Source organism: Asterias amurensis, chromosome 4 (assembly GCF_032118995.1).
Source record: "Asterias amurensis chromosome 4, ASM3211899v1".
Taxonomy (NCBI): domain Eukaryota; kingdom Metazoa; phylum Echinodermata; class Asteroidea; order Forcipulatida; family Asteriidae; genus Asterias; species Asterias amurensis.
Window position 1 is genome coordinate 16,701,421 of NC_092651.1, and position 20,309 is coordinate 16,721,729.

A 20,309-nucleotide genomic window follows, 5' to 3' on the forward strand; every position below is an offset into this window, starting at 1 on the left:
CTAAGTAACTGTTTTTATTTACATCATTTACGTCTGTTAAAATGTATATTGTGATAACATTGTTTAAATGTCCACTTATAAAAACAAGTGACCTGATTTGTTTGTTGGCAAATTGTCATACATAACTTATTTTTTTATTAAATATTTCGGTGTTTTGCTATAGAAAACATAACCTGCACTCTATCAACTGAGCTATAATTCCTTCAAACTTTTTAGAATAGAAAAACTTGAAAAATAAGATACAAAACAAATGACAAGTCAGAAATTACCCTTTATAACAAACTGTAAACACAGATATAACAGTTCTGTGCTGTGTACCTTAAGTTAAAATGTGGGTAACAAAATACATTCTAGTTGTCCTTTTTGGAAACACTACTTGTAACTCCAATCCGTTGAGAATATGTTTTCAAAATTGAGGAAAAAAAAGGAAGCCCCCAAAAAACCCATCCACCCTTCAGACATACCAAACAACAACGACAACAAATTGTTAGGTTGAGGATCATAGCATCTAGGCCAGCCTAGATCTTAACCATAGAGTTATATATTAGAAATATAGGGCGCACTGGCCTATATACGCGCTCCGGCGGCCATTTTCTAAGTTGACAAAACTGGCGTCTCCCAGCGTGTGTTTGTGCGGCCATTTTGTAAGTTGAAAAAACATCATCGCGTGAGCGTTCAATAAAAAAACCCTCAAACGTGTATTTCATGTTCAACGCGCGTGCAGAATGACGCGCTTGTCATCTTGTGGTCCCGTGGTGTTTGTGCATGAAACATCACTCGTGCGCCCTCTAGTTCTTATATATAACTCTATGGTCTTTACACAGTTATACTTTTGAAAACGTATACACACAAACAACCACGAATACAGTTTGCTTTATTATGGATGCAGTTTTCAATGATAATGCTTCCATAGGGACATAAATACTATCAATTATACCCAATGCATAACCACCATTGCTGGGGGTCAAACAATGAAAATGCACAGTGTAGGGAAACAAACCAACTAATAAAAAAATATTTGAAGCCAACTTGTTGCTCATAATAAGACAAAAGTCCTTTTCACACTGTATCTCTTATCCGGGTGTAATACAGCCCCAGGACTTGTTTATCCCACGGTTACCCCAACGCTCTTTCACACTGTGTTCCTATTCCACAGCGTTCCGGTTGCACGTTTCAAGAATACCCCGGGTTTACCCCTACTCCTGAGCAGGGGTGGCTATTCCCCGACGTAAGCCCATTCGCCGAGCCAGACAGAGGGCAGACCGGGGGTAAGCAATCATTGTCTGAAAAGGCTGGCCGTTGTTCCCAAGGGGCAACCCCGGGGGGCAACAGAGTAGTGTGAAAAGGGCTCATGAAACTCCACTGTTGAGCTTTTAAGAGTTGAAGACCACATTATAATGGTGAGCGAATCAGGCATCGCTTTCCTGGACCGAGTTGAATTTGATGTCGACAGCGAACGTTTCTTTGTAAACCTTCCACGTTTCTGCCTTGTGTGGGTTGTCCAGGTCCCTCCGATGTAGGAAAAGCCTGGTGACATAAACAAATAATATACAAAATAACATGACGTTGGGGGGGGGGGAAAGGCCAAAATGAATTGTCCTGCATCCAAACTCAAGAATTAAACTGTATAAATAAGCTGCTGTACTCCTTGCTAATCACAGGAATGAGGCTGATCTGTTGTCACCAGTAGGTACATAAAGTCTGTAAGCAAACTTCCTTAGCAGAGTTTTCATTTTATCACCACTTGTTATTGTAAGCAGAGCAAATAGCACGCTTATTTGCTGGATGCTCTTGAGTGGCTGCACACATTCAGCGTCAACTGTTTTAGAAATTTTAATAACCTTATTTTTATTAAAAATGTTGCTGCTGCAAATATTGGTTCTTAATTTGCGCATATCCTAGAAGCTAGATCAAGGCTTCACAAAATTGTTATCCCGATTCATCGAACATGCGTTTAGACTTTTGCTAACCAGGATTTTCTGCTTAACAGCTTTATGAAAATGGGCCCTGATGGCAGGCCTACAGTTAGAGCTCTCTAAATATACAGAGAAAAAGTTACCTGTGGTCCTTGATGAAGCCTGTGTAGAACCAGAAAAAGAATGCGCAGTCATCGTAGGCTTGTGGAATTTTCTGTACACCCCAAAGTAAAGATTAATAAATTAAAAACTAATGTAGAAGACCCTTCACAAAAAGAATTTAAAACAATAAATTCTTCCAACTTAATTGAAAATCATTTCAGAATCCTTACCCCAACCCCCCCCAAAAAAAAAAACAGTGGAGGGTTGGAAGAAAAACAAATAATGATCCTTATAGACGTGTGGAATTTTCTGTCTATAATCCAATCCGACGAAACAAGTTGGTAGCGCCCTCTATTAAAAATTACCAACTGCGGTGTCTTTTTGTGCACAGTCTAGAAAACCTCTCCCCCTTAAAAAAAACCCTCTCCAATTCCAACCCCCAATCCCAACCCAACCCCAACACCAAAAAAACAAATTAGCAACATCAATATTTATCGCCTAAATACTGTTCTGTCTCGACAAGTCATACTTTCTTCTATAGGTGAAGCGAAATTCTTCACAATATATTTGGGTGAGAAGTTTTTAAAAGTAACTTGCTCTTCTGGTGAAGAACTTACTTTGTTTGCAGATATAAACTTGATCTTTACATCACCGGCAAAGGCGGGGGAATCCTTGACTTGAATTATCAACGAGTCAGTGTCAAAGTCATACATTAACTGCAAGAACAAAACGGGAAAAAACACACCATTAAAATAATAATAATGGTCATTATTTGGCGGAATGAACAAATTGAACATTTAGCAATTAACTTATCAGTACCAAGGTTGCATGTGTACAATCCATTTTATGTACATTCTTTTTTAGTGTTGTACATTCTTTTTTAGTGTTCTAAACAAGTATTCAACCAATAATATACATGTCATCACGAGAGGGCATTATCACTCTGGAAATACTATTGACTTTGGGATTAAGCTTGGGCGATATCACGATATTATCGAATATCGCGATATTAATTTGGAAACGATTTCGATATCGGATGGATTTGGTTTTAATCGATATATCGCGATATATCGCGATATATCACGATAATCGCGATAATCGCGATATATCGCAACATCGATTAAATATCGCGATGTATTTGCTAGCTGAGACATCTTGCACGCCATAGGATTGGAGTAAAACCAGAAGAATAGGTCATTAGAATAGGTCATTTTCACTGGGAGTTTGAAGACTGATGATGTTAAATTTAATAATTCGCGATTTTATCGAATCTCGTGTTATATTGTCGGCGATATATCGTGAATAAAATAAATCGATATCGCCCAAGCTTATTTGGGATGTACCAAGGCAACACAAATCAGCGAGATACATTTTGGTTTGGATATAAAGACTTATTTGTTGATTTTTTTCTCCAAAAATTTTTGAAAGCCTTAAAAAGCTGGGCGTTTTAGATTCAAATTGTCTGTGGAAAATTTTATCAAATAAAATGTGTGTATGCTTTAATAGACTTTTCAGGCCAGTTTTAATAACAGTTTTTATTTTTTATCTTCGGGCATAACAATCGAAAAACAGACTAAAGTAGGAAAAAAACCTGCTTGGGAAAAAGAGCATGGGAAAGCTTACGTTACAATTGATGTTGTGTCTGAAATCACAGCTGAAGACTGGTGCATTGCTAGAGTGGACTTCCATCCACATATCCCTTCCATCTCCTTTACCAACACCTAAAGAAACACAACAAGAAATAAAAGGGACATCTGTTAGCTGAAGAAGAATTAGTGATAGCAGTATAAATGCCTGCATTACTGTGACAAATTTGTTTTTCTTCACAGAACTCAGGATACTTTACCACAGAGAATTTCAATCACTATATAATATAGTTGTAGGCTTGCCGGTAAAATGAAACTCTGAACTCGTACCTTTGGGCTTAAATATACTGCCATCGATTTCACAAAGAGTTAGGACTCGTCTTATCTCGAGTTAGGACGAGTAACTCTTCCTAACTTAGGATTAATCTTAATGTCTGCATGCTACAGTGCAGGGTTGTGACTCGTCCTAAGTCCTAAGATTAGTCTTAAGTTAGGAAGAGTTTTGAGAAATCGACGGCAGAGTATTTAATTTTAAAACAAAGATGGTGGTAGAGTATAAGAGCAGTGTAGAGAGCAGAACACTGGCCATGGGCTCACAGTGCAATAATTTGACTGGGTTAACGAGGAGGGTCTGTTGAAGCAGTGTAGAGAAGGCAGCAGAGAGCAGAACACTGGTCATGGGCTCACAGTGCAATAATTCGCACTGGGTTAACCAGGAGGGTCTGTCGAAGCAGTGTAGAGAAGGCAGAAGTAGAAAGCAGAACACTGGTCATGGGCTCACAGTGCAATAATTCGCACTGGGCTAACGAGGAGGGTCTGTCGAAGCAGAGTAGACTAGAGAAGAATGAATAGTTTGGGAAAATAGGATGTTTATACTTATTGGTTGGAATGACATGGTCAATGAGGGTGGCCAGCAGCCGATTTCACAAAACGCTAAGCCGATTTCACAAAACGCTAAGATTAATCCTATCTCGAGTTAGGACGAGTAACCCGTCCTAACTTAGGATGGGTTCAATCAGTCCTACGTCTATGGATACGGAACTTTACTCCTCCTAAGTCGTACGATTAATCCTAAACTAGGAAGAGCTTGGTGAAATCAACGGCTGAGGTCATTAAATAAAAAAACACATAAATTTGTCAAGTCCCAGACAGCCAGTCAGGACACTGATGTCTGGGTGGCCATTGTAATTGGGATAGGCTGTGAGCCTAAGGTTGTGTATATGGGGTGTGGGGTGTCATGGCCGAGCGGTTAAGAGCATCGAATTCAAGCTCTGCTGATTCTGTTCAGCACTTGTGTCCCTGAGCAAGACACTTAATTATTATTGCTTCTCTCCACCCAGGGGTAAATGGGGACCTGTGAGGGCAGAAATGGTTCTTGTGATTGATTTAGCCGAGTAGCGCATTTGTTGCACGAGGCTGTATACTCCACAGGGAGCTGAGATGGTTTAAGGAGTGAATTAAGGCCCAGTGACCAGGGGTAATAATTTGAAGCGCTCTGAGACACCCCTTCGGAAGTGAAAAAGCGCTATATAAACTCAAAATATTATTATTATAAATATTATATAAGAGGCCCAACAACATACAAGCTTACAGTACCTTGAATCAAGCTTTTAGCCAGGATTTGAAAATAGGGTGTCCAAATTTGACTTGATTGAAAAACAGGGCGTCCAAATTTTTGGGAAAAATTTTCAGCTATCATGTAGCCAGGTACATGACATGTACCACAGAGCTATTGCATCTACTGTGTGCTCAACTCAACGTATGCTTTGGGTAGCCAACCATGTACGGACAAATTTCTTTTCCACTGTCTTTTGTTTTTTGGGAGGACTCTTCTAGATCTTGTGTTCTTTACCCTTTTTTTTTTAGATAGGCATGGTACAGACTAATGTTGGTCGCTGTCACTGGAATCGACATCAGTTGGGCGACTTGGCTTGTCTCTTGATTCGAATGAGGGAAGTCAAACTCACAATGGGAGTGGGACGAGCTGTTATTTTTCCCTGAGGGTCCCGGTTGTTGCATGGGATCAGGAAAATCACTGCTAGAACAGTCACTCGGGTCACTCGACACTGGATCGGGTGAATATCTGGCAAGATGTTGGAAGAAATTTGTGATTTTCCTGTCCCCATGATGAAGTAGGCTACAACCATTCATATGACAAAATAAATTGTGTGTGAAATGAAAACCTTGGGTGTCTGACGTGAAATTTGATACCCTTGCCGGCAAACAATGAATGGGCGACAGTATATAAGATAAATTGGTTGTACATTGTATCTTGCAGAAACATGCAACTGGCAGATAGTAGCAATTTGGGTATTTCTTTCATTTTGCTTACAAAAGGCCCAACTGGTATTGAGTCTGATGCAATTTATATATTTGTTTTTTCAATGGCCAGATACAAGGTTAAGTAAGCTTGAGCATATTTCTTTTATTTATCCCACGCTATATCATCAAAATAGTATCATTTATATTTTTAGCCAAAATTTTGACATCGTTACAATGCCCAATTTCAATGCTTATTAGTATTTACAAATCGGGGTATGGATCTGTGGGGTGTACTGTCTACCCATGGTGTGAACATGGGCCTTTCAGTTACACCATAGAGTTCTATTACACACACATAAAGTGTCTTTTTAAAGTGTCTACTGCACATGACTGTTCTTACATGTGTGCATATTTAGCTAGATCCCGCCCATTTCATTCTAGCTAACCAATAAGCATCCATAATGCACATGGGGTGACCTCTCATTCATAATTTGGGTTGTGGATGAGTTGTGGTTTGTGTAATATGATCCCATTGTGGTCTGCAGTTCGGCGGCAAGGCGGCGCACAAGGCTCCCACACAGGGGAGGTAACATGATACATTGTGTTACTTCTGCAGCGTCTGTGGGAGACGCATGGGCGCTAGAGTCTTTTGATGTTTTTTTTTCTTTCAAAGAAACCCTGGTATTTCAGGATCAATTGTAGAATCTTGCGGTTGTTTCTGGGACTTAATATTTTTTTAAACAGCCCTTTGTGGTTGCAAGACGTCTCAATTAGGGAATACATCAAGATACTTCATCAAAACCATGATTTGCCGACAATTCATTAATCGCCTAAGCTTAACAGGGCGTCTTCAAGGGCGTCCGACAGTTTTTGGGGGCGTCCAAAAATGAAATAGGGCGTCCAAAAGACGCCCGGACGCATTGCTGGCTAAAAGCTTGCCTTGAATTCCTTGAATCCTGATGGTGCTGATGGTCAATGGCACTGGAGTTGGGATCTGTCCGTTCAGACGGTACTTTATCTTTTGAAAGTAATCCACGTATCGACTCTGAAATGACAGACAGTAAAACAATGAAACGTTAACCCTCCTACTCTTACTCTTAGTTATATTTTCCAGTGACTTGACCTACCGTTTGAAACTATTCATATTCAAATGCACAAGTTGTGTACTTGTGTAGATGCATACCAAATGATATCATATTGCAAGCTGACTTATATTTATCTATCATTCCAAACCACTGTGGAAGATATTGAATGGTCACAAAGTGGGAGGGTTGGCTGTGTACTGTAAATGCATTCACCACAGAGTATCATATAGCAAGCTAGCATAATTTATCTATCACTCAAAACAACAGTTGCTGGTATTGAATGGTCAGACAGTGGGAGGGTTGACTGTGCACTATGTTTGCACTCACCGCATTACAAGACTGGCATAGTCTATCTATCATTACAAGTTACTGTAGATGAAATGTAACAGTCAGAGTGTGTGCCAACTGAGTATAATTCTTATAATTCTAGAAACAATAAATTTACTATTTCCATTTCAGGCTTACCTGGCTAGGGGTATCCACTCCTTGATACATGTCCCCTTCGGTGTAGTCTGTCCGTCGATTCCCAAAATAATCCATACATTCCTGCAGACAAAGACACATAATAGTTCCTGTAGCTTAACAGGTAAACATTGGTCAAAACTTATCCACCAAGAACAAGATTGGTTGATGATGAAACATAATAGAAAACATTAGTCTTCATCTGAAAGCTAAGTGTTCATATAAGTGTCCAATCTGAATTACTTACATCTGAAATACTGATAAATAATAGAGCAATTTCATAGAGGTGTTGGACAACTACCATCACTACTTGTTTTTCCAATAATTTAATGACAAGCATGATACTTGTTCCTTTGTAAAGAGAAGGACCACTTTAATGTGAACAAGGGCTGACCTACATAAACGCATGGTTTTAGGCTTTAATAGATCATTTGATCATATTTTTCACTGATTTTTTTACAAGGGAAAAAGAGAGAGAAAAAAAGAAGAATATCATGATTGTTATATCTCAATGAATGAATCAACTACTTACTGCTGTTGTTGTAAACAGACCACTCTCCAACAGCCAGGAGCAGACTGCCAACCCAGTCCTCCCTAAATGGTACACATAACACAAAATCAGAACAGTGACTAAAAGACTAGCTTATAAAGGCACTGGACACGTTTCCTCGCTTGTTGTATGCCCACATATGCATAAACTGACAAACCTTTGAAAAAAATTTGCTCAATTCGTCAATGAAGTTGCAAGAAAAGAAATTTATGTGCTATCAAATGCCTGAGAAAATCTTCAGACCTGCAGTCGATTTCACGAAACTCTAGGATTAATCCTAACTCGAGTTAGGACGAGTAACCCGTCCTAACTTAGGATGGGTTCAATGCATCCTACGTACTTCGATACGGATCTGAACCCGTCCTAAGTCCTTAGATTAATCCTTAGTTAGGAAGAGTTTGGTGAAAGTGACGGCTGGTCTTTTTAAGATTCAAATACTTTAGTAAGAAATTACCTATTTCTCAAAAAATACGCTATTTCAGGAGGAGTCGTTCTTCACAATATTTAATACTGTCAATAGCTCTCCGTTGCTCCAAAAATACAAATTAATGGTGTTTTACCTTTCCCACCCTTGCAGTGAATAAATAATATATTTTTTCCATCAGCTTCCATCCATCTCCTTGCATCAGCACAGAACTCCACAATATCCCTGCAAGGTAGAATAAAAAAGGAAACAGAAATAATCTTCATAAGGCATCAAAGTAGTGGAACCGTTCGATAGTTTTAATCCTATACAAATGTAGATATACACAATAAAACTATTATATTATGAGAACTTCATTTCAAAAGATGGTCTTATTTTTGAGATACCGCAGAAAATCTCGAGCGAATATGTCAAACAAAAATAATAATCACAAATAGGAATACACACTCTGAGAACGCTTCTCAGATTCAAATTTGGGGCATAATTTGGGTTTTCTGTTTAAATAACCTGCAACTTTCGCAACCTTAACTTGTCTACTAACCTAAAGTGCTCTACTAACTAAACTATTTTACCCCGTGTGAGCAGTCTCCCATTTTTTCAAAATCGTTCGGTGGTTCCAGTATTGTGAGATAAGAACATTAGTTGAACAAATTTCACAGCACTTACTTTAGTTTTGGCACGTTGTGGTCAAAAATGAGAACTCGACCAACACTATGATGGAATATGGACTCATCGTAGTGACGCTCAACTGCATTGAGAAGGGAAAACAGGAAGGAAATAGAGTGAAAAGATTGATGAGATGAGACACCTCAAGAGAACCAACTCGCTATTAAAGGGGAGGTACATGTTTGGTAATCGCTCTTAAAGACACTGGACACTATTGGTAATTGTCAAAGACCAGTCTTCTCACTTGGTGTATGTCAACATATGCATAAAATAACAAACCTGTGAAAATTTGAGCTCAATTGGTTGTCGAAGTTGCGAGATAATAACAAAAGAAAAAAGCACCCTTGTCACACGAAGTTGTGTGCTTTTAGATGGTTGATCTCAAGACCTCAAAATCTAAATCTGAGGTCTCGAAATCAAACTCGTGGAAAATTACTTCTTTCTCGACAACTATGTCACTTCAGAGGGAGCTGTTTCTCACAATGTTTTATACTGTCAACCTCTCCCCATTACTCGTCACCAAGTAAGGTTTTATGCTAATAATTATTTTGAGTAGTTACTGATTTAGCAGTGTCCACTGCTAAATGGAAATAAAAACTTTTGGTTGGAAGCCTTAAGCAGCTTGCGACAGTATTGAGCATTTTGACAAACATTTCACTTCAAATTATTGTGGTTATTGAATAAGTTTTTGAAGTGCCCTTTGCAACAATAAAATGGCCTTGCCATCTCAAAGATGAAACTCCAGACCTGTGAGAAATATTATTTTTTGCACTGCGCCTTTTTTGTGCAAGGTACCTCATTTTTACAAAATGGTTGCAAGCCAACTTTACAAAATCAGTCTGTAAGATAAATGTATAGGAATAAGCTTACTGCAAAGATTGTAGACTTTGTAGTGGTCTTTATGTTTGGTGTCCAGGAATCGACCCACTTCTTCAATTGGGTTTCTGTATAAAGCCTGCCTTCCAGACGAAGGAAATGATGACGCAATGACTCTGTCTGCAATTAGGAACAACAAATAAGATCAAACAAAGAATGGTCAGACAGTAGGAGGGTTGACTGTGTACTGTGTACATGCAGTCACCACATGATATCCCACTGCAGGCTGGCAAAGTTTATCAATCGTTTAAAACCACAAGGGATGATATTGAATGGTCAGACAGTAGGAGGGTTGACTGTGTACTGTGTACATGCAGTCACCCCATGATATCCCACTGCAGGCTGGCAAAGTTTATCAATCGCTTAAAACCACAAGGGATGATATTGAATAGTCAGACAGTAGGAGGGTTATAGACCTTTATCATGGTGCAGCCATCTTGAATTTCTCCCAATGATTCCAATGTTACCAAACCGAGGCTGGCCGAACAAAATAGTCTGGTTCCTATTTGCAAAAAGATTATTAGCATTCATTATTGTTATTCGATGCGAGGAACATGACCAAGATGGAGGCAGCATGATAAAGGTCTATTAAGAAGAGAAGAGACAAAAACATCAAGTACCTGTAATATAAGTCAAATCCAAGTCAAAATCATCCTTTTTATATCTCCTCTTATTCTGGGACACCTACAAGACGAAGGAAAACAATCAAGATTGAGAGACGTTCGGGTCACAGTGGTTAAGTACACTTTCGTTAAAGACACTGGACACTATTGGTAATTGTCAAAGACCTTGGTGTATCCCAACATATGCATAAAATAAGAAACCTGTGAAAATTTGAACTCAATTGGTCGTTGAAGTTGCGAGATATCAATGGAAGAAAAAACACCCTTGTCACACGAAGTTGTGTGCTTTCAGATGCTTGATTTCGAGACCTCAAAATCTAACTCTGAGGTCTCGAAGTCAAATTCGTGGAAACTTACTTCTTTGTCAAAAATACGTTACTTCAGAAGGAGCCGTTTCTAACAATGTTTTATACTATCAACAGCTCTCGTAACCAAGTGAGGTTTTATGCTAATAATTTTTTTGAGTGATTACCAATAGTGTCCACTGCCTTTAAGTATACTTTTGTTAATCCTCGCCAGCTTGAACTGGGTTGTCTCTGTTCCTAATTCCCTGCTGCAAGATCCCTCTTCAACCCCATTTCCTGTCCTTACCCAATCTACCCTCATCTCTCATCTATTCTTCACATGTTCCTCATTGTATCCAAACTTTGTGTCAGTTATCTTCATTCAGAACCTATGCTTTAGTTTTCATTTAGCCTACAGATCTTATGCAATTGACGTCATCCAGCCACCATCTTAGAGGTATAGCGGTGACGAAACAATCAAAACGCACAGATTTGTACGCGCGGCGCACAGTAATGGCCAATGAACAACCTCCTTTTGACCTCTAGGTGAGGGCACCCTACTGAAATGACGTCATGTGCATAAGATCTATAGGTATACAGGTAGTTCTGTAAAACATGTTAATTTACTTAATGTTCCTGTAGCTAAACTTATGTTTGCAAGTATTGTAAGTGTACTTTGTGAAATGGCCAAATAATTTTTTTTATTTTATAGAAATATGATAATAATCTCCATCAAATATAAGTGGTTTTGATACAATTTTCTTTGAGTTTAAGTTTAATAAATATTTACCATTTTCCTTGTTGCTTTGGAAACATGTTTCCGTTCACTGAGGAGCCTACATAACAGGAAGATACGAAGAACACGAAACACAACCACCAACCTGTCAAGATTGAACAAGTTACATGTTATCAGGGTTCAGTTTTTATAGAGCTGCTAAACTCTTTTAGTGCCTGCTTTTTAGGAACATTTTTTAACCTAAAATTCCAATTTAAAAAAAAAAAAAAAATTGGCATTCCCCCCAAAAAGAAAATAAAAAAAGGAAGGCTTTCCGACCAAACAAAATGTATCTTTTTGATTTTGTTGCCTTGGTTACATCCCAAAGTCAACCATATTTCTTGAGTGAATGCTCTCTTTTATGATAAAGGGTCTTGTTCCAGGACAAAAAGTATACAAGGCCCTGAACCAACACTCTGACGAACAACACTAGAACTTGCGTCTGATTTCGCTCGTCCCCAGCGCCCCCAGCGCCTTGTCTTAACCAAAGCTATGGGATAGGCAACTGTATCAAGCACGGTCATTGGTCTATCAATAAAACGCTCACTTCCATCATGCATCACACTTACATTGCACAATAGAAATACACGGCACGCATGACAAACTTCCTGGGCATGAATCTGACCAAGCTGATTAGCCCATCCCAGCGGTCCTGGATAGACCCTGGTCGCTGGGGCCGAGTGAAGCATCTGGTGCTCTAGACTACTCAGCCACCACACTCCAGGTAGCATTGGAAAACATTGTACTGGCCGGTTTTAAAAGGCGCTGGACACTTATTTGGTTATTTTCCAAAATAATTGTTAGCATAAAAACTTACTTGGTAATTGAGCAATGGAGAGCTATTGATATTATATAAAACATTGTGAGAAATGGCTCCCTCTGAAGTAACATAGTTTTTGAGAAAGAAGTAATTTCTCACTAAAATAGGTGCCAATTGCCTAAGTCACCTGCAGCCGATTTCACGAAGCTCGAGTAACCCATCCTTACTTAGGATGGGTTCAATGCTTCCTACGTATTCCTAAGATTAATCCTTAGTTAGGAAGAGTTTGGTGAAATCCACGGCTGGAAGTAGAATTTTGTTTTCTTCAAACAATATAGTTTCTGGACAATAAAATAATTTTTTGAGTAATTGTTTTAAACAATTTTTATGTAAAAAAAAAAAAAATGAAGTTGTGTGGGGGTGACTCCGCCTACCCCTTTTGTGACGTCAGTCGATCGAACATCGAACACACGTACGTGCAAGTACATCCAAGTCCTAGTCGTGAGTTTTACGTTTCAAAAAAGCTTTTTTCTTGCATTTATCTGGCAATGTCGACCAGGTATATTGCCAATGTCGACCAGGTGTATTGCTGCTGGATGCAGCAAAACAACTAAATATGGGGTCAGTTTGCAAAGTGGTCCAGTCCGACGTCTTTTTGAGTGCTGTGCAGCAAACACTTCGAGTCGTTGTGCTTCAAGAATCCGGAATACACTACACATTTTGACATGAAGAGAAAAGTTCTTTTCTAAAACATGCCGCCATCCAAACAATTTTTTCAGCTAGTCGGGAAGTCAAAGAAGGTACCTGAAAGATGAAACGAACCTTAAGGAGCATTTGCCTAACGTGAAAAAAAATCAGGTATTGTTTCAACTTAGAGGGCATGTTTATTAGCTTGCGCCAAGCGTCACTATGTTGGCACTGCATGCGATTCATCGCGCCTCGATTGACGTCACCAACAGCGCCCTCTCGGGGCGGGCTTATTTTCAAGTTTGTAAATTATATGGAAACTAATTATTTAAAACCTTAGTTAATTGTTTATTCATATTCCACTCATCAAAACACATATTTTAGTAACAAAAGCTTTGTATTGACAGGTGACTTTAACTGGCATTAAGCCTGAAAGAATGCTGAATGACTAAGCTATATGCAGTAGGCACTGTCCTAATTCCATTTCACCACATTTTAATATTTCATTTTGGTTTATTTGGAACTTACTTGACATAACTTCCACTCAAATCCACAGACACATACACCAGAGTGACTGATCCTGTTACGATAATGATGATCATATCCAGTATGTCCAGTTTCGTTCGGAAGAACTTCTTTCTGCAAATGCAAATAATAAAAAAAAAAAAAAAAAATTAAATCTTTAGTGACCCGAGAGACCAATTAATTGGCAGGAAAGGGGTCACTATGTTTGTTTGTTTAGATGACTCCCATCGTCCACAGATTTACATTAAACCTACACAGTTTGAAGATAATGATGGTAGAAAGCTTCCCTTTAAATATTACTTACTGGGGTGCTGTAGTTTTGATAAATGAGTAAAACAAGTCACTAAAATAAGTTTTGTCTCAGTGAGAAGAAAATTAATTTAGCATGTAAAACGTATTTACCAGTTATTATCATGGCATGGTTTTACTTACTAATTTCTCAAAAACTACAGCACCTCAGCAAGTAATGTTTTATGGTAAGCTCTCTATTATCATTATCTTTAAACCGTGTAAGTTTAATGTAAATCTGTAGATATTGTGTTTTGTGTTACAAAAAGTAACCCAAATCCTTTAAAATGATGGCATTTCCTTCTTTTGGTAACCTCTTAATTTCTAGATTGCAAGGATTTCTTTATTAATTGTTTTTTCACCAGGCGAACATAAAAAGATCTAAACTCGGAGATAAAAGTCTGAAAATTTCCCATCAATGAAAGATCTTGTAGCGGTAATTTGTGGAAAAGCCAAAATAAAATGACTGGTTAAATATGCTATGTCAGATTTTTGGCCCCAAACATTAAAAAATATATTTTTTTGAGTGAATGGTATTTCAAAGAGTATCACCTGCTCTAACGAAAACAAGTTTAAATTTTACTTTTAATGGTCAGGAACCATGACAAAAATTTAAAACGTTTCTTATAAAACACATAAGAATTGGTCACGTGATATATTGTCGGGATCCCGACAAAAACTAATTTTGAGCACTTTATTTCACTGCTACTAATAATTGGCGGACTTTTTCGAGCAATGGCTCAAATGAAAGCTTGTAACTTTCTCGACCCCCATCAAAATACCTATTGAATTTAAAATCAAAATTTTGGGGTCAAATCGACCAAAAACCTGACATAGCATCTTTAACGCTGAATTTAAAAGAGGATAAAACATTTGAAAAGTGAATCATATATTAATAACATCCACAATATCATAGCTATAACCTCAATCGAAACTCCCAAGGGTAATCCAATGTGTATACTTCCTTCCTCATTCTAAATATAGCTCACTGACTCGACAGCAAAACTGTCACAGGGGTTACTGAATGCAACAACATACATACTTTATATTTACTCCACTGTATGACACACCATTAGTCTTGATCAAAAATTTTTTTTTTTTAAATAAAAAATAACAATATATTTTTAAATATATATGTGAAGGCTAAGTTTAAAACAAAACTAATCCCCCCTAGCCTTCATATATATTTGCAACATTTGTGGCCGAGATTTTTTCAGAAACTCTTTTTTTTATTTGGTTTGCAAAAATCTTCAAGAGCATGTACGTCAAGCCTACATGTAGCAGTGTCCTCGGCCATATAAAATGTTGCCCAATTTGTGTTAGCAGGGCCACTTTAACTGGCCCTATACTACTAACCATCAGAAAAGCAAAACAAAATACCTGTGATATGATTTTAACCTTAGAAAACTTAATTTTGACTGATCCTCAGGTATTTTAACTGACATTTGGCCAGCATACCACTGTTGGACACTATTGAAAATTACTAAAAATAGTTGTTAGCATAAAAACTTAATTGGTAACGAGCAATGGAGAGCTGTTGATAGTATAAAACATCGTGAGAAACGGCTCCCTCTGAAGTAACACAGTTTTCGAGAAAGAAGTAATTCTCCACTAAAATATTTGAATTTGATTTGAAGACCAAATTAGATTTTGAGGTCTCAAAATCAAGCATCTTAAACCACACAACTTGTGCAACAAGGGTGTTTCTTCTTCCATTATTCTCTCGCAATTTCGACGACCAATTGAGTTCAAATTTGCACAGGTTTCTTATTTGATGCATATGTTTGGATACACCAAGTGAGAAGACAGGTCTTTGACAATTACCAAAAGTGTGCAATGCCTTTAAAGGGAGAACAATACCACACAAAATCATATTGCAGGCTGGCAAAGTTTCGTTTCAAACCACAGTTGAATAATATTAAATGGTCGAACAGTAGAAGGGTTAAGCTATTAAAATCATCACATCAAACATGCGCCCAATCCCCCACCTCTTTTCACTCACCCCTTGGCAAATATTCTCAGGGAGATCTCTAGAAGAAAATAACACCACACAGTGACGGATATGATGTCATAGGCTTCCATGGTGGATGCTTTCTGAGGGTTCAATACAATGTCTAAGATGACAATGATGATGTCGAAGATCACGAGACCAACACCAATCAGCCTGCAAAAAAGAGAAAACGAATGAAACATAGACAGGGATTTATTTACTGCAGCTTTTTATAGGAAAGGTGTACGTCATGCCTGTTACTTCATGGCGGCAACGAAGGCGATTGCCTCCATGCCCCCTGGTCATTTAATACTTAAGTCATGTCATGTCAACGTGACCAGTGACTCTCGTACGTTATAATTTCCCCATGAATGTGATCCACTCTGCACTGTGCTTTGAAGACGGCTATTGGTAACCAGCGGTCAACCATGCTCGTAGGCTGGTTCAAAAAAGTTGACTAGCTTTGGTGCCCTTGAAATGCTCCAGTACAAACTGACAATTTCCTCATTAGGGTGCCCTTTATCAAGGAGAACATGCCTTTGTGCCCTTGCCCTTTCAAAAACAAAGCATACAGGCATTTTTTTTTGGGGGGGGGGGAAACTTTCTGCAAGTCAGAGAGAGTTGACAGCTCTGTCTCATAAATTGTTTGTAAACTTAGTGCATGTGGAAACAATCTTTGAATGATGAAAATTTTCAACACATTAAAAAAACTCTTACCTGACAGCTAGATGCTCGACAAACCTCTTGGCTCTCATTCTTGCTTTTCTATAAATTAAAATAAAGATGCTCAGAAGTCTACAAATACAATGTTTTGAAAGATTGTTAAAAAGACTTACAACTTGAGCTAAAGATGCCCAGAAGTCTTAGTTTACAAATACAATGTTTTTAAAGATTATTAAAAAGACTTACAACTTGAGCTAAGTTCGTGGAAGTACCAATGGTTTACAAGTGGTTGTTTAATGATGTACATGTACATAGGGCATTCACACAGAAGATGAAGGGGAATGACTTAGGTCTTAATAAGGATTTGAAACTTTGCATGGTGGAAATACAATATGGAAAGGTTTGTGATAACACCATGTACTAAATGTCTCTGAATGAGTTGGGGTGGTTCCGAAAAGAACCGTTGGTTTTAACTCAACGTTTCATTCAGTATGCTCTGATCGTCTTCTGGAGAAGAAAAAAATGAAAAATAAATAAAAGCTTATCAGAGCAAACTGAATGAAACGTTGAGTTGAAACCAACAGTTTTTTTCAGAACCACCTCAATTCATTTAAAGATAGTCATTACATGGTGTTACCACAGACCTTTCCATATCGACTTACACATGTAAGTCATGTCATGTCAATGTGACCAGTGACTCCCGTATGTTATAATTTTCCCATGAATGTGGTCCACTGCACTGTGCTTTAAAGACGGCTATCAGTAACCAGTGATCAACCATGCTCAGTAGGCTGGTTCCAAAAAGTCTACTAGCGTAGTCCAACTATCGTCAAATAGACAGAGTTTGGGCTAACATAAATTGTGTTCAAATGAGACAAACAAAATTCCTTGTGCATTTCATGAAAACATTTTTGTTGTTTTAATAGATGTTAAATCAGGGATAAGGAATATTAAATTTTTAGTTTTTTGGGGTTTTGCTATTATCTTTACTTTGTTGTTAAGCCAGAGTTTCGTTGTCACTTGGTAACAATATTCTCAACAACAAAAATATCTTGAAAGTTCCACAAAAATAATGCAGCGCAGAGGTATAGTAAAATGTTGGTAATAGCATAAGTGGTAAAATCAGATAAATATCAGTATGGAAGAATATACTTGAGAAAATAGAACAACCAAAAGGACCTATATGGTATAAATGCATTTTAGTTAATGGCCTGAGGTTTAGACCCTAGGAGAGTCTTTCTTGGAAGCTAAATGCCCCGGTCACACAGGCCTCAATGACTAGAACGACAACGAGAATGTTAACAATGCATGCCCTCGATTGGTTGAATAAGCGTGGGCGTATTCTGCGTGGAGCAACTCAACCAATAGAACGTGTTCTTTTTGCGTTGTAATAGTTATCATTTACGTAATCGCTGCAGTGTGACCTGGCCTTTAAAGACAGTGGACACTATTGGTAATTGTCAAAGACTAGCCTTCACAGTTGGTGTATCTCAACATAAGCATAAAATAACAAACCTGTGAAAATTGGAGCTCAATCGGTCATCGAACTTGCGAGATAATTATGAAAGAAAAAAACACCCTTGTCACACGAAGATGTGTGCGTTTAGATGGTTGATTTCGAGACCTCAAGTTCTAAATCTGAGGTCTTGAAATCAAATTCGTGGAAAATTACTTCTTTCTCGAAAACTATGGCACTTCAGAGGGAGCCGTTTCTCACAATGTTTTATACCATCAACCTCTCGTCATTACTCGTCACCAAGAAAGGTTTTATGCTAATAATTATTTTGAGTAATTACCAATAGTGTCCACTGCCTTTAATGACAACACATGACACACATAAACAGTATTTAAAAAGAAAATACTTGATACATACTTGAGTCTTGGATGTTTGACAACAGATGTCTGATGATGACTGGGCTGCTCAAACTTTACATTTCCGTTTGTCTGCTTCTTAATCTGCTGATTCTTATCATCATCATCATCATCGTCATCGTCAGTGAGAATGTTTCCTCCCAGAGGGACGTCCTCTTGTGTCAGATCAATCTCTAGGTGAGCATTCTGAATACTGTTGGTTGTCATCACCTGCATCGAGTTGCCATTGCTTGTTGTCGAAGAGCTCTTTGGCTCTGTCTGAGGAGGGAAGACGGAGGCTGCTGTGATGGGAACGGAGATGAGCTGAGGGTCTTGTTGTTGGATGGAATCGGATGTGGAGCTAGAGTTCTCATCTTGCAGGCTATCGATTAAGAAGAGTTGGTCTTCGGCCATGATGATGATCGCATTATCAAGTCAGTCTCAATCAGTCTAAATTGGAAATAGCAAGAAAAGAAAAACATCACAGTTATGTCGACTAAAAGCTTCTTTATTATGTTCAATTTGCATCGGGGTTACAGAGTAAGATTTCTTGTTTTACAGGGGGCACAAGCAAAGATGGCTGGAGCATAATTGTGGCCAAACACAGACACCGACTTATACACGCAGATAAGTGACCCTAAGGCCTTAGTGTTTAGGAATTAACTACTAATTCAAATAGTTGCCGGAATGAAAACATGTAGAGAGTTCTGTACAAATAATGCAGGATTGTTGTAGATTGTTGTTGCCTTAAAAAAATAAAATCAAAATAGTCAGCAGACCCCAAAACAGCAGTTTGAAACACATTGTAACTTCAAACACGGTTTTCTCCAAACAGGTTTTTCTTGTGGCACGAGCGACGATTTAAAAAAAAAGGGGGAAATAATTACATAATGATACAGATAGCAGTCGCCTGGCCACTAACTACTACACTAGCTACACTGCCCGCTCGGCACAGGGGTGTCGAGCCGAGCAGTTAAGAGCATCGCCACCAAACTCAAGCTCTGACCTGTTCAAGGGAGTTTGGGTTCGGGAGTCGTGACACCTGTGTCCTTAAGCAAGACACTTAACCATAGTTGCGATAATGTAACTCTCCTGCCGTCGGCAGGAGGGCGTCGGCAGGAGGCTTACGTTATCGCAACTAACTTAACCACTGCTTCGTCCTTCGGATGGGGCATACTAAAGCTGTAACTCTCCAGGCTATTTTCCCATCCCAGGTCTGAAGAGAAGCCCAACGAATATGAGTTATAACTTGTTGTTGTTTGTTGAAGTTCACTCAAAAATTACAGAAATACATTACAGGATTTACTTTTCACAAGAAATTTTGGCACTTGCTAACATTGTCGCTGATGTCAGTAACAAATGTCACTGTCAGTCACCGTCAACTTTACCTGTCAACTTGTCTTGCTTGGCACTCCTCCTTCGAGTTGTCTCATCAATGACTTGTTTTCTTTCCCGCAACTATTTTAATTAGTTATGTTATTAATTCCCAACTAGCTAGGGCACTTTGTGAAAATGAAAAAACAACAACAAAACAACAAGTTTTGCCCTCAGAGCACTGTGTACTATCCAAGCTGTCGAGACGTCTGATCAGTCTGACTACCCCCCGACCCGGATCCCTTGCCCCGCCCCTTCTCGTACAGCCGGATCTTTTTTGTCTACACACCCCCACCGGACCGTACCACCAAACACTACAGAATAGAAAGAACTGGTCGGTTTAGTTGAGTATGGTGATCGTTTTTACAGAACCTTATCTTTCGAGGCTGTTGAAGTTTTACAGAGCAACATATACCTTAATCAGTAGTAAACATCAGCTGATATTTTCGTAAATATCATGCATTTTTTGTGTCTGGATCGGATTCACTCATTACCAGTGGGCGTCGCCATCTTTTATATCACATTCGCTGGTAACCAAATAAATAAGATCACTGTTGCAC

The 20,309-nt window shown here is 38.5% G+C and overlaps 1 protein-coding gene across 2 annotated transcripts; it reads right to left on the reverse strand.

Annotated features, from left to right (window-relative positions):
* Positions 1-152: 152 nt before the first annotated feature.
* On the reverse strand, positions 153-20,296 carry LOC139935811 (phosphatidylinositol 3,4,5-trisphosphate 3-phosphatase TPTE2-like). 2 transcript variants are annotated; one of them, XM_071930406.1, is made up of 17 exons: positions 20,165-20,296; positions 18,398-18,825; positions 16,579-16,626; positions 15,874-16,035; positions 13,587-13,697; positions 11,627-11,717; positions 10,550-10,613; positions 9,924-10,049; positions 9,054-9,135; positions 8,524-8,612; positions 7,946-8,007; positions 7,417-7,497; positions 6,806-6,911; positions 3,642-3,739; positions 2,636-2,734; positions 2,060-2,130; positions 153-1,527 (listed from the first exon to the last, which is right to left on the reverse strand). In XM_071930406.1, the coding sequence occupies exons 2-17, from the start codon at positions 18,787-18,789 to the stop codon at positions 1,410-1,412; spliced, it is 1,800 nt and encodes a 599-aa protein (XP_071786507.1). In that variant the 5' UTR covers positions 18,790-18,825; positions 20,165-20,296; the 3' UTR covers positions 153-1,409. The 2 variants fall into 2 exon arrangements, with proteins under 2 accessions (XP_071786507.1, XP_071786508.1); XM_071930407.1 differs by lacking the exon at positions 20,165-20,296 and adding an exon at positions 19,764-19,971.
* Positions 20,297-20,309: the final 13 nt, after the last annotated feature.